The sequence below is a fragment of the Prenolepis imparis genome, unplaced genomic scaffold (genome assembly GCF_030444845.1).
Source record: "Prenolepis imparis isolate NDT839.2.m4 unplaced genomic scaffold, iyPreImpa1.0 SCAF_6, whole genome shotgun sequence".
In the NCBI taxonomy this organism is placed as follows: Eukaryota; Metazoa; Arthropoda; class Insecta; order Hymenoptera; family Formicidae; genus Prenolepis; species Prenolepis imparis.
Window position 1 is genome coordinate 19,255,031 of NW_028141164.1, and position 12,963 is coordinate 19,267,993.

The window sequence follows — 12,963 nt, forward strand, 5'->3', positions numbered from 1 at the left end:
TTCCGCAATCCGACCGAGATTCATCGACAATACTCAACGTCGACGACGAAACACCGCACCACACACTCGGCATCCGATGGGATCGACAGTCCGATCGCTTTCTTTTTTCCGCACCTTCGGTCTCAACGTCGAAGCGCGCCACAAAACGAGCAGTACTCTCATTCATTGCTCGAATGTTCGACCCTCTTGGATGGTTAGCTCCTATCATCGTCGTCGCAAAAATGTTTATGCAAGAATTGTGGGCCATCCGCCTCGATTGGGACGACGAACTACCAGAAGAACTTTCTCTTCGATGGACGACCTTCACTCAGCAACTTGAGGAAACCACGACCATCTCTATAGAACGCTGGTTCGGAATCAGCTCTCAATCGTTGGCGATCGAGATTCACGGCTTTTCCGACGCCTCTCAACGAGCCCTCGCCGCTGTCGTTTACGTGCGCGTCATCAACGACCTGGATGATGCTCGAGTAACTCTCATCAGCGCGAAAACAAAAATCACGCCGCTCAAACGCTTAACAGTACCTCGACTCGAACTTACTGCTGCCGTACTCCTCGTACGCCAAGTCCTTCAAATCCGAAATGTTCTTAGTCTCGACCAAACTCCCATCCATCTCTGGACCGATTCAACAGTTACACTCGCTTGGATCAAGAGTCATCCTTCAAGATGGAAGGACTTTGTTCGGAATCGCGTCGCATTTATTCAAGAGCTACCAAACTCTCGTTGGCATCACATCAGCGGCAAGGAAAATCCAGCAGATCTCGCGTCAAGAGGACTCTCTCCGCAACGACTTAAGCAGGAAATGCTCTGGTGGAACGGACCGCTCTGGCTGCGAAGCCATTCCACTTCCTGGCCCTCTCGCATTCCAACTCTTGATATCACAACCGACCTCGAGGAACGCTCCGCTACGTGCAACGTCGCCAACGAGAAATCAGAACCGGAAATTTGGGATCTCATCGAACGATACTCGTCTCTCACTCAGTTACTTCGCATCTCTTCTTGGATCATTCGCGCTCGTGATCGATTTCAAGATCCAACAAAATCTCATCCGACCACTCTCACACCAAGAGAATTGGACTCAGCACTCTTACTTTGGACGAAAATAATTCAACAAGCTTACTTCTCACAAGAAGTTAAGACCTTGAAGAACAACAAGCAGCTCTCAAAAACAAGCCCGCTGTCGCGCCTCATTCCAACCTTCGATTCCGATGGACTCCTCAGATTATGGGGACGTCTTCAGCATGCGCAACTCCAACCCTCGGAGAGACATCCGCTTATACTGCCACGAAATTCTAAGTTGACAACTCTCGTCATCGACCATTACCATAGACGAACTCTACATGGCGGACCTCAGCTTACGCTATCCTCAATACGAAAAAAATTCTGGATCATCGGTGGTCGAGATCCAATTCGATCATTCATCTATCAATGCGTGACCTGCGCTCGCCAGCGAGCTGTCACCGGACGACAGATTATCGGTCAACTTCCAGCGTCTCGCGTCACTCCGTGCCGACCCTTTCTTAACTCAGGAGTTGATTACGCCGGACCCCTAACGCTCAAAACATTTCGAGGAAGAGGAGCCAAAACCTATAAAGGATACTTTATTATCTTCGTATGCTTCAGTTCATCAGCGATTCATTTAGAGGTCGCAACGGATTATTCAACCGACGGGTTCCTCGCAGCGTATAAACGTTTCACCGGGCGCCGAGGTCTTTGTGCGACGCTGACCAGCGATTGCGGCACCAATCTAATCGGTGCCGACGCCGAATTGAAGCGACTTTTTACTGCATCATCGAAGGAATGGATCCAGCTCGCTAACCATCTAGCAAACGACGGATTGACCTGGAAATTTAATCCTCCCTCCGCCCCACACTTCGGCGGAAAATGGGAGGCGGGAGTCAAGTCCGTAAAATTTCATCTCCGCAGGGTCATAGGCGAATCTCTACTCACATATGAAGAAATATCTACTCTTCTAACACAGGTCGAGGCGATTCTAAACTCTCGCCCGCTTGCAGCCCTATCAGAAGATCCGTCCGACGCCGTCGCTCTCACACCCGGTCATTTCCTTATCAGCTGAGCTCTAAATACCATCCCGGAACCCTCTCTTCAGGAAATTCCGAAAAATCGACTTTCGCGACTGCAACTAATTAGACGAATGACCGATTCATTCTGGAAGCAATGGTCATCAGAATACCTCCATCAACTACAGACATCCTCCAAGTGGACAAGATCTCAGGATTCATATCAACGGGGCGCCCTTGTGCTCATCAAGGACGAGCGCTTCCCCCCCCTCAAAATGGCCTCTCGCTCGAATCATGGACGTGCACCCTGGTGCTGACGGACTAGTGCGCGTAGCAACCGTTAAAACGGCAACGACAACATTGAAAAGACCGATTGTCAAACTCTGCATCTTACCAAAAGTGGACTAACTAACGGACCGATGCGAAACGCGCTTTACGAGAAAATAATCGCGATTCTTTTCACTTACAGCAACCTCTAATTTTAAAACACATTCTCATTCCAATTTCGCCAACTTACAATTGCCAAGGCGGACGGAATGTTCCGACGCTGATTTATTAAACTGATACTGTCCTTCATTTCTTAAAATTTCGTAAACGTGTCTCAATGTAATTCGTCAATCTATATTTAACCGTTGTCGACATCACCTTACCGCGTGAATCGTTTATTTATCTCTCATCTCACACACTCACATACACACACACTCACGCTCCCTTGACATTCACACGATTACACACCTCGTTTCTCGCCCTTGCAAACTTAAATCAAAAACATAAATTGGTGCTTGTCGACACAGTCTGTACTGAGTATCGAAAGAATAAAGATCGATTCTTACACGCTTAATATCTCCTCTATTTCAATTTTGGAAATTCGATTCTCCGACGTCTCCAGCGCCGTCAGTCTACGCGATCGTATCAATTATCGTAAATCAAAACACAAATATATACAAATAATTATAAAATATAAATTACTTCTTACTTTTTGTGACAATTCCTTATTTCTCTTAATATCACGTCCTATTAATCCTTCTATTTCCTTTTATTATTTGATTGAACTATAAAATGTCAAGAAATTATCGAAAAAATTGAACATCAATTATCGAAATCAAAAATTTATCAAATTTATAATGTTTATTTATAATTTTGTATATAAAATTAAAAATTTATATTTTTAGAAAATTAAAAATAAAAATTTTACAAATAAGCTGACGAACGAAAAACATTTTTTTTTTTATAAACAAAGAATGGTAAAATTATTTTTTTTCTTAAATATATATTTTTAATATTAATACATTTCAAAATTATAATAATTTTTACACAAATAATAAAGAAATAGCAAATATCTATTATATCGCCATATTAAACAAAAAATTTCTTAAATCAAAAAATTTATGAAATCATTTTATTTTTTCTTTTTCTTCTTATTCCTGTCATCATTTTCCTGCTCTTTACGCTTTTTATTTTCTTTTTTGCAATCATCTTTACATTTTTCCTTCTTAAATTCCTCTTGTTTTTCAAATTCTAATAAAGCATTTATCAAAAGATGATCAAGCCCATCGTCGAGCACTGAAATTTTTTAATTTAGATAAAATTATATGATTATATTAAGAATAACAACAATAATATTAATAATAATATTTATATATATATAAAAGTATATTTACTAAAATAAGGAAAAGGAAAGTATAGACATATAAGTGTAAGAGCCGAAAAAAACAATTAAATACGGTTAAGTATTTACCATTTTTAAATTATAATTATATTTATTAAAATATTAATAACGAAAGAATTGAGAGATAATTTAAAGACCGAAAAAAAACAATTAATTTTTATTTAGTATTTACCATTTCTAAATTCTTCTATTTCTCTTTTATTTAGTTTTACTTCATCCATAATGACATTTATTTCATTAGATTTTATTTCATCCATGATGACATTTAACATATGAAATCAGCAAATTATGTATTATAATCAATCATAAAATGAATCTCGCAAATAAATAAAAACTCATAACACCTATAAGGGGTGACAAAATTTCGCTATACAAAAAAATAAAAAAAATTTTGACAATAATTAATAAAAATCAATCGATTAATAAATAAATAAATTATATATTTATATATACATTTGTTTTTTATTTTTAATATATTCTGTAGATCAACTTACTTAAATAAAAAATTTTAAATGTTTATATATTTATATGCAAAATTTGATAATAATATGATATAATATAATAATATAATATAATAATATAATATTCGGGTGTGTCGGGTATGTTCATGTGTATATGTGTGTGTATTTATGCGTGTGCGTGTTTGTATATTTATGTGTTTGTTCATGCGTGTTTGTGTTCGTGTTTGTGTTCGTGTGTGTGTGTTTGTATGTGTGTGTATCTAATGTGTTCGCGTGTGTGTTTTGTATTTGTGTTTGTTTTTGTATGATATTCAAATATGTTTGTTTATGTATTTTTGTATCATATTCAGATGTGTTCTAGTGTGTTCACGTGTGTGTATACTTTTGTGTGTCTGTGTGTGTGTATGTATGGTCGAGTCTGTGTGTTTGTGTGTCAGTTTGTGTGTTTTTGTATGTCTTTAAAAAAAACACATAGTACCCATCCCTGAAAAATTTTCAAAATTTTGGTACCAATTTCAAAAAAATCGGTCCATAAATTTATTATTACTTAAGTGGATGCGTGGATGGGTGGGTGAGGGTTTAAAAATATAAAAAAACCACCATCGTTCCCATCCTTGAAAAATTTACAAAATTTTGATACCAATTTCAAAAAAATTGGTCAATAAATGGGTGAATGCGTGGGTGATTGAGTGAGGGTGTAAAAAAATTATTACGTAAGTGGATGCGTTTATGGGTGGGTAGGGGTGTAAAAATAAAAATAAAAACCACCATCGTTCCCATCCTCGAAAAATTTACAAAATTTTGATACCAATTTAAAAAAAATTGGTCAATAAATGGGTGATTGAGTGAAGGTGTAAAAAAAAACCATATATCCATCCCCGAAAAATTCGCAAAATTTTGGTACCAATTTCAAGAAAATCGGTCCATAAATGTGTGATTATGTGGGTGAGTGCGTAGGTGGGGGTATAAAACATAAAAAAACCACATAGTAGTCATCCCCGAAAAATTTGCAAAATTTTTGTACCAATTTCGAGAAGATCTGTCCATAAATTTGTGACTGCGTGAGTGGGTGCGTGGGTGGGTGAGTAAAGATTTAAAACTTAAAAAAAACCACATAGTAGCCATCCCCGAAAAATTTGTAAAATATTCGTACCAATTTCGAAAAAATCGGTCAATAAATGTGTGAGTGCGTGGGTGGGTGCGTGTGTGGGGGTGTAAAAAACTTTAAAAAAAACCACATAGTAACCTTCCCTTAAAAATTTGCAAAATGTTGGTATCAATTTCGAGAAAATCGCTCGATATATGCGTGAGTGCGTGGGTGAGTGCGTGGGTGGGTGGGGGTGCAAAGCTAAAAAAGACCACGACGTCGCCATCTCCGAAAAATTTACAAAATTTTAGTACCAATTTCGAGAAAATCGGTCCATAAATGTGGAAGTAGGTCAATAAATGCGTGATTGCGTGGGTGGGTGGGGGTGTTAAACTAAAATAGACCACGACGTCGCGATCTCCGAAAAATTTGCAAAATTTTGATACCAATTTCGAGAGAATCAAATCCATAAATTTGGAATTAGAGGTCAATAAATGCGTGTTTGCGTGGGTGGGTGCGTGGGTGGGGGTGCAAAACTGAAAAAAAACCACACAGTAGCCACCCCCGGAAAATTTGCGAAATTTTGGTACCTGTTTCGTGAAGATCGGTCCACAAAGGCGGAAGTAGTTCGCGGTCATACAGACAGACAGACGACGGTACTTATATATATAATAGATAAATCAAATTTATCAATCATATGTGATATCACAATATATCATATCACAATAAATTACATGTATCAAAATGTGATAAAACAAAAAAATGTATAACTTATAAATAATATCAATATTCATATATGAGAAAATATGTTATATTTCATACGTTATGTTTCGTTTCTGCTATTTATGCTATAAATATTGTCTTTATATAGACACTGGTGCGAGAGAGAGCGAGAGAGAGAGAGAGAGAGAGAGAGAGAATCACATCTTCAATTTTTAAATATTCTATATATCTTTGACAATAATAGTAAAATTTATGTACAATATAGTGAGAAGAGATCTTAACTCGCATTTATCTTTGAATACTCTAAACTTGAAATTTTCGTTGATGCAAATTCGCACTAATGTGCTTATATGTATATACTACGAGTTAAATAGAAATATATAAAAATAGCAATATAAAAAATAGCAATAGCAAAAATATAGTAGAGAGAGTTTGTGTATATGTATATAACGACTTACCACTGTTGTGTATCCATATATAAAATCTGTCGTCCGTTTGTAGCGGAAATCTGTATAAATGTTTCTCATCAGAATTCTTATTCACACATTTAAACATACATTTGTCGAAGAAATTATTTACACGACACTGTTTTGACATTGTTTTTTGATAAGTATTATATTATTTCTACAGTAATGTAAATAAAACCCTTGCAACGAAATTCTAGAACAAAAACTTTCCACTCGCGTTAATTAAATTAAAGTAAAAGCGTAAAGTAAAAATTCTTTCACAGATAATCGCGTGTAAAATCCGTAACGGACAATAACAACAACGAAAATACAGAAAGAATAAAAAACACTTATCTGAAAAGTTTTAAAAGGACTACATTCGGTTCCGCAACTAAATGTGCACTGATGATTCCGCGTTAAACTGATACAGCTCCCTTCTCTCCTCCTCCTTTCTTTCTCCGCTCATTCTTATCGCTGTGAGTTAAATCTGCTACAGGATCAATTACGGAAGAGCTCTTTAAATGTCTGCATATGTGATTGCTTTGTTATGATAACGTTTTCATCAGCTTTAAATAAATAAATCGTGAAACAAATGCAACATAAGCAATTATAACTAACATTGCATTGTTTGCAGTAATATAACATACTCTATTTTAACGATACAATAGCCACACAAATATAACAATATAACAAATGTACATATTATTTATAAAATTCTTTTGATGCGTTCTACATTGAAAAAGATAAAATTAATTATAAATATGTTATATTTAAATAAAATATTATATATATATATTAATGTAAAATAATTTCTTTAATGTAATATATAGTACATTTCAGTTACAAATTTTTTTAATATAAATAATTCATGGGGGGTTTTTAGTGGGTGCAAGCCCTACATAACCCCGGGGCCGACCTCGAGATATGCGCCGTAGACATTTTCCCCTCCGGCACCAGGCAAAAAAAAAACTCGACCAGTACTTATTGTTAATTAGAGTTATTTTTTATTATATTTGATTCTATATTTTGGTACAAGATATATTTATTTTCCTTTAATACACACACGCGCGCGCGCGCACACACACACACACACACACACATTAAATCAATAAACATATTAATTTCTTTATTATTAAAAAAAATTAATTAATGTAATATTTTTATTAATTTACACATGAGAAATTGTTTATAAAAGAGCATTTTAAATAACTTTCAAATTTGAGTTTTGTTGTTAATTGCCTTAACAAAATATATTTAATACAATTTTTTAAATATAAAAAATTTTTTTTAAATTTTAGAGCAACGTGGAATCGAACTCGAGTCCTTGGTTTGAAAGCTCGAGCGTTTCTCGCAGTGCCACCATGTATCATTATGATATGCTTTAACATTATCGTTATTTATGGTACATATTTGCTTCAAACTATGCGGTTTTTTCTTCTTCAAAATAGCATTATTTTACACTACATTTCCATATTTTTCTATTTATTTCTTACTTTATTTTACTCCAAGGATGGAAAAGGGAAAAATAATTTCGTTGCACATCTACAATAATTTGATCAAATTAAAATGTAGTTTATTAAAAAATATATCGCAAAAATAACATTTTATATATGCATGTTATATATATATATGTATATATATAGGTATATATATTTCAATAATAACACATAAAACGTCATCCGTATATGTTAAAACGAAAAATATCGAGTGAAAACTAAATAAAATAAAACTTAATAAAACGTATTAATTAATTCGTATACGCAGAGTTGTATCATTTCATTTATAATTTATAATTTATTCATTTATGTATAATATTCGATAGTTTTATTCGCTCAGTTTTGTCGGTGTGATTTCTCGGAAGGTCGAGGGACACGTGAATCACCAAAACACAGTTCTGCAGTTTTAAACTCTTTATTGCTTTAGTAACAATTTCTTTCTCTCTCCAGATTTGTAACTTTACGCGTCAAATAATTATTAACTTAATCCTTGTACTCGGAGAGCAGCGCGAAACATAAGACTCTTTCAACTCGCTCTAGTCGTCAGACAGACTCGTTGTTCGCGGGGTGGTATCGACCACCCAACCCTCGATCCTCAAGTACGAACGACGGCTCGCAGTGTTAGGACCAATCGGAATAGGAAGTGCTTGATATGCCCAAATAAGGTAATAATTCCGCTTGTTGACATCCTAACACAGCCAAGCTGACGCTCTGTAGGTGTGGGAACGATAGGGTACCGCGAAGGGGGAAAGTCACGGAACGGAGCAAGTAAGCGAGTTTCTTCAGGATCCTTCTCAAATCCTTATATAGATATATACTCTCAATCGATTGTATTATAAGAGGGAGATATGAGTTACTCCATTCCGTAACATACCACCCGCCTCGTTCAATTACAGTGAACGAATGTCGAAGTTTTGTGACCATAGTGAATGTCTCAGCTTTAGAATTGTCCCGCCTGACGTTATATGTCGGTAGTTGCTTACTATTCGTTTTTGGAGGACGGTTCAATTGGCAGTTTGCAGAGTTGAGTTACTGGTCTCCGTAGAGTCGATCTGGCTGTCTTGATTGTGACCACGCGTACTTGTCGTCGCCTGTGTGACATTGTATGACTCGACCGAGTTCCCATTTAGAGGGTAGTAGATAGGGATTTCTTAATAATACTAGATCACCTATCTTGAGATTTGGTTGACTCACTCGCCATTTTTTTCGAGTTTGTAGCGAGTTTAAATAATCTGCAGACCAGACCTTCCAGGACCTCTCTGCTAACTGTTGAACGGTTTGCCACCGCGTTAACCTGTTTAGCTCTACGTCCTCCACGCTTGGAGTAGGGATCGATTTTAGGCAAGATCCGACGAGGAAGTGCCCCGGGGTGAGGGGTCGAGACTCTCAGGATCATCGTGTAGGGGGGCTAGGGGTCGAGAATTCAGAATGCATTCAATCTTGCATAACAGAGTGGAGAACTCCTCAAAAGTTGGAGTAAATTCTCCCATTCTTTTTAAGTGGAATTTGACACTCTTGACCCCCGTCTCCCAGAGAGCCCCGAACTGCGGAGCCGCTGGGGGGATAAACCGCCAGGAGATCTCGTCTGACGCGAAGTGATTCAGTAATTCTGGGTCACGGAGTATTTCCCGGATTCTCCGGGTTAATTCCCCGTCGGCACCCCGAAAATTCGTCCCGTTGTCGCTAAAGACTACAGCCGGAAAGCCCCTGCTCGCCGTAAATCTATCAAACGCGGCGAGAAACCCGTGGGAGGCATAGTCGTCGGCGACCTCCAAATGTATCGCACGAGTCGCGAGACATACGAAGAGCACGCAGTACGCCTTGTGTGTTTTGTGACCTCTTCCTTTCGCTGATCTGATAAGGAAGGGGCCTGCGTAATCTACGCCAGTGTTAGCAAAGGAACGTGCAGGTCTTACTCGGACTCCAGGGAGATCCCCCATGCGTTGGTGTGATAAGGAAGCACGTTGTCGAGTACAAATCACGCAATTCCGAATACAGCTTTTTACTGAATTTCGTGCTCGAATTATTCAATATTGCTGTCGGAGTGTACTTAGGGTCAATTGCAGTCCACCGTGTAGGGTAGTCAGGTGCGTATGATAAATAATTAGTTCAGATACTCTTCCTTTAGGGAGTATCATGGGGAATTTAGCGTCTTCGGTTAAGTCTGCTTTACGTAAACGTCCACCTACTCGTAGAATTCCGTCGTGGTCTAGGAATGGATTTAACGAGAGGATAGAACTTCTTGGGCGCAAAGGCCTTCCAAGTCGCACATTCTGTATTTCGTTATCGAAATGTAGTTTCTGAGTTAGCTTAATCCAAGTCCTTTTCGCCTGTGTCACTTCAGGTGCAGTGAGGTAGGGTTCACGTGTTCGACTCAGAGGGTTGCGAGAGTTGTAAATAAATCTAAGCGAATATGCTGTGATTCTGAGGAGTTTCGACCACGAGGAGACCTCATTCGGCAGTTGCCACGCGTCTTCTATAAGACACTCATGTGTATAAGCCGTTTTTCGTTGCTCCTGTTCGATTTCGACGACAGAGGTGGGATTAGAAAGAGTCCAGTCTTTTTTCGAATAAGCTAGCCACGGGGGGCCAGTCCACCACAGCCTGTGAGACTGTAGTTCTTCGGTGGATATGCCGCGTGAAGCGCAGTCTACTGGATTAAATTGGGATGAGACGTGTCGCCACTCCGCCTGCGGTAGTGACGACTGAATTTCGGACACCCGATTCGCTATGAAGGTCTTCCAACGACCAGGAGGAGACTTTAACCACGCCAATACAACCGCTGAGTCTGTCCAGCAATAGATGGTAATGTTCGTTTGTGATAATCTCATGGAGGTTCGAACGAACTCTATTGCGCGTGTCAATAACACTGCCGCGCATAGTTCAAGTCGTGGCACGCTCTGGACTTTGAGCGGAGCGAGCTTTGTTTTGGAATACAGCAGTGAGATTTTGACCGATCCTAGGGTCGAAGCGACCCGTAAATACACAACTACCGCGTACGTGGAATTGGATGCATCTGCGAACCCGTGGAGTTCGATATCTTGTGGATCACTACCTTATCCGGTCCACCTCGACGTGATTTGACTAAGTTGTTCTAATTGGGTCTGATAGTTTAAACATTGTCGTAATAGATTGTCAGGGAGTGTCTCGTCCCAATCTTCATCAACCACAGGGTTTGCATTATGATCTTGGCGATAATCGTGACAGGCGAAACCCACCCTAAGGGATCGAAAATTCGCGCTAGGAGTGAGGAAGAATCTCTTGGTAAAGGTGGAAGTTGCCGACACTTGTATTTGCATTTGGAAAGAATCGGTATTGGGGCTCCATACAATACCGAGAATCTTTAATTTCGATTCATCGCCGAGATCTTTGTCAACGGCTAATCCGTGATCGGCCTCATCAATGTCACAGAGCAACCTCGAATCATTGCTAGCCCACTTGTGTGGACAAAAACCACCCGCCATGAGCAACTGAGTTAATTGCTCCCGAGTCTGCTTTAAAATGACGATGTCCTCCGCCCCGAACATTAAATCGTCCACGTAAACCTCGTTCTCAAGGACGGGAGCGGCAAGAGGGAACCTTGCACTGTCGTCTCGAGAGAGTTGTTTCAAGACTCGATTGGCGAGAAACGGAGCGGATGTCGTTCCGTAGGTCACCGTCAGTAGTCTATAGGTCGATAATTCGGTTTTTGGATTATCTCTCCAGAAAATTCTCTGGTAGTTAACATCAGATGGATGTACGCGAATTTGTCTGAACATTTTCTCTATATCCGTAGTATAAACAAACTGATGGCTACGCCAACGGAGAATTAACGCGAATAGATCGACCTGAAGTTTGGGGCCGACCAGGAGGTGGTCATTTAACGAAGAATTATTGAGGAGACGCGAGATGCAGTGAAAGACTACCCTTACTTTGGTAGTTTGACTCGTGGCTTTATCGTCACATGGTGGGGTAGATAAACGTTTTGATGATTTTCGCTCTCCGCGTAAGAGACTCTCCATGTGAGAGAGCTCCTCATACTCTCGCATGAAGTCCTTGTAGGCCTTCGCTAACTCGGGCTGGCGGGATAGTCTATTCTCGTTGGAGAGGAAAATGCGTCTAGCTACTTGTCTAGTGTCCCCTATAGGTATTGGAATGTCCGATTTAAAAGGTAGTCGAACGACGTAACGACCGTCGGATAATCGCGAGTGAGTCTCTAGGAAGTGAGTCTTGCATCGAGCTTCCTCCTCCGAGGGAAAGTGTCGATTCGGAACTTCCTCGAGCTCCCAAAAATCACGAAGAGACTCATTTAATGGATCCGTTGCTAACGCGAGATTAGTATGTATATTGTTAGAGGTCACTCGCGAGTTACTGCATATAGGACCCGATACGACCCATCCGAATATCGTAAGTTGTGCAGTGGGGCCCCCCGGGGAGCCGCGCATTAATCCGTCGCGTAATACCGTACCGTAATAGTCAGCGCCTATAAGCAGATCGATACGTTTTACGTGCGGAGGTTCAGAGTCCAACGGTAGCCTTCTCAGATGCGCAAATTGCTCGTCAATTGTGACTGGCTGAGGAGAATAAGAAGTGAATCTAGTCAGAACAAAGGCACTGAAAGGAATAATTGGACCGTCCAGTGAACAGGGTTCCATTGTAAGTGAGGCTACCTTCCGAACGATTCCTGCCTTGGAACCTCCGATTCTGGATACATCAATCGATACCGGGCTCCGTTTTGCTTTTAACAACTGTACGACAGATTCTGTTACGAAGGATGCTTGCGATCCTTGATCGAGTAACGCTCGAACGCGTACAGAGCGTCCGGACCGACTCTTTAATAGAACGGAAGCGGTAGGAAGCAGCGTCGTCTTAACGGTTACATTAGAAAAGTTGTTACTGGAGATCTTAGCGTTTGATCGATCAGGCATAATTAAAGTTAATTGTGACGAGTTGTCCGCTGTTTGTTCGGTGCTGCTCGTTTGTTGAATCGCGGTGTTCTCCGTAGACTTGTCTCTATGTATTAGAGTGTGATGTTTCATCTTACAGAGTGTACAAACATTCTTACTTTTACAGGACCACGGAA

General features: G+C 39.5%; 3 protein-coding genes across 3 annotated transcripts; 1 reads left to right on the forward strand and 2 right to left on the reverse strand.

Annotated features, from left to right (window-relative positions):
* Positions 1–221: 221 nt before the first annotated feature.
* LOC145937927 (uncharacterized) lies at positions 222–2,075 on the forward strand. The gene has a single exon (XM_083041278.1). It carries the CDS (start codon positions 222–224, stop codon positions 2,073–2,075), a length of 1,854 nt encoding a protein of 617 aa, XP_082897404.1.
* Positions 2,076–9,928: 7,853 nt separating this feature from the next.
* Positions 9,929–10,732, reverse strand: LOC145937928 (uncharacterized). Its single transcript, XM_083041279.1, has one exon. It carries the CDS (start codon positions 10,730–10,732, stop codon positions 9,929–9,931), a length of 804 nt encoding a protein of 267 aa, XP_082897405.1.
* A 225-nt stretch (positions 10,733–10,957) lies between these two features.
* LOC145937929 (uncharacterized) lies at positions 10,958–12,919 on the reverse strand. The gene has a single exon (XM_083041280.1). The coding sequence runs from the start codon at positions 12,917–12,919 to the stop codon at positions 10,958–10,960; it is 1,962 nt and encodes a 653-aa protein (XP_082897406.1).
* Between the last annotated feature and the right edge of the window lie 44 nt (positions 12,920–12,963).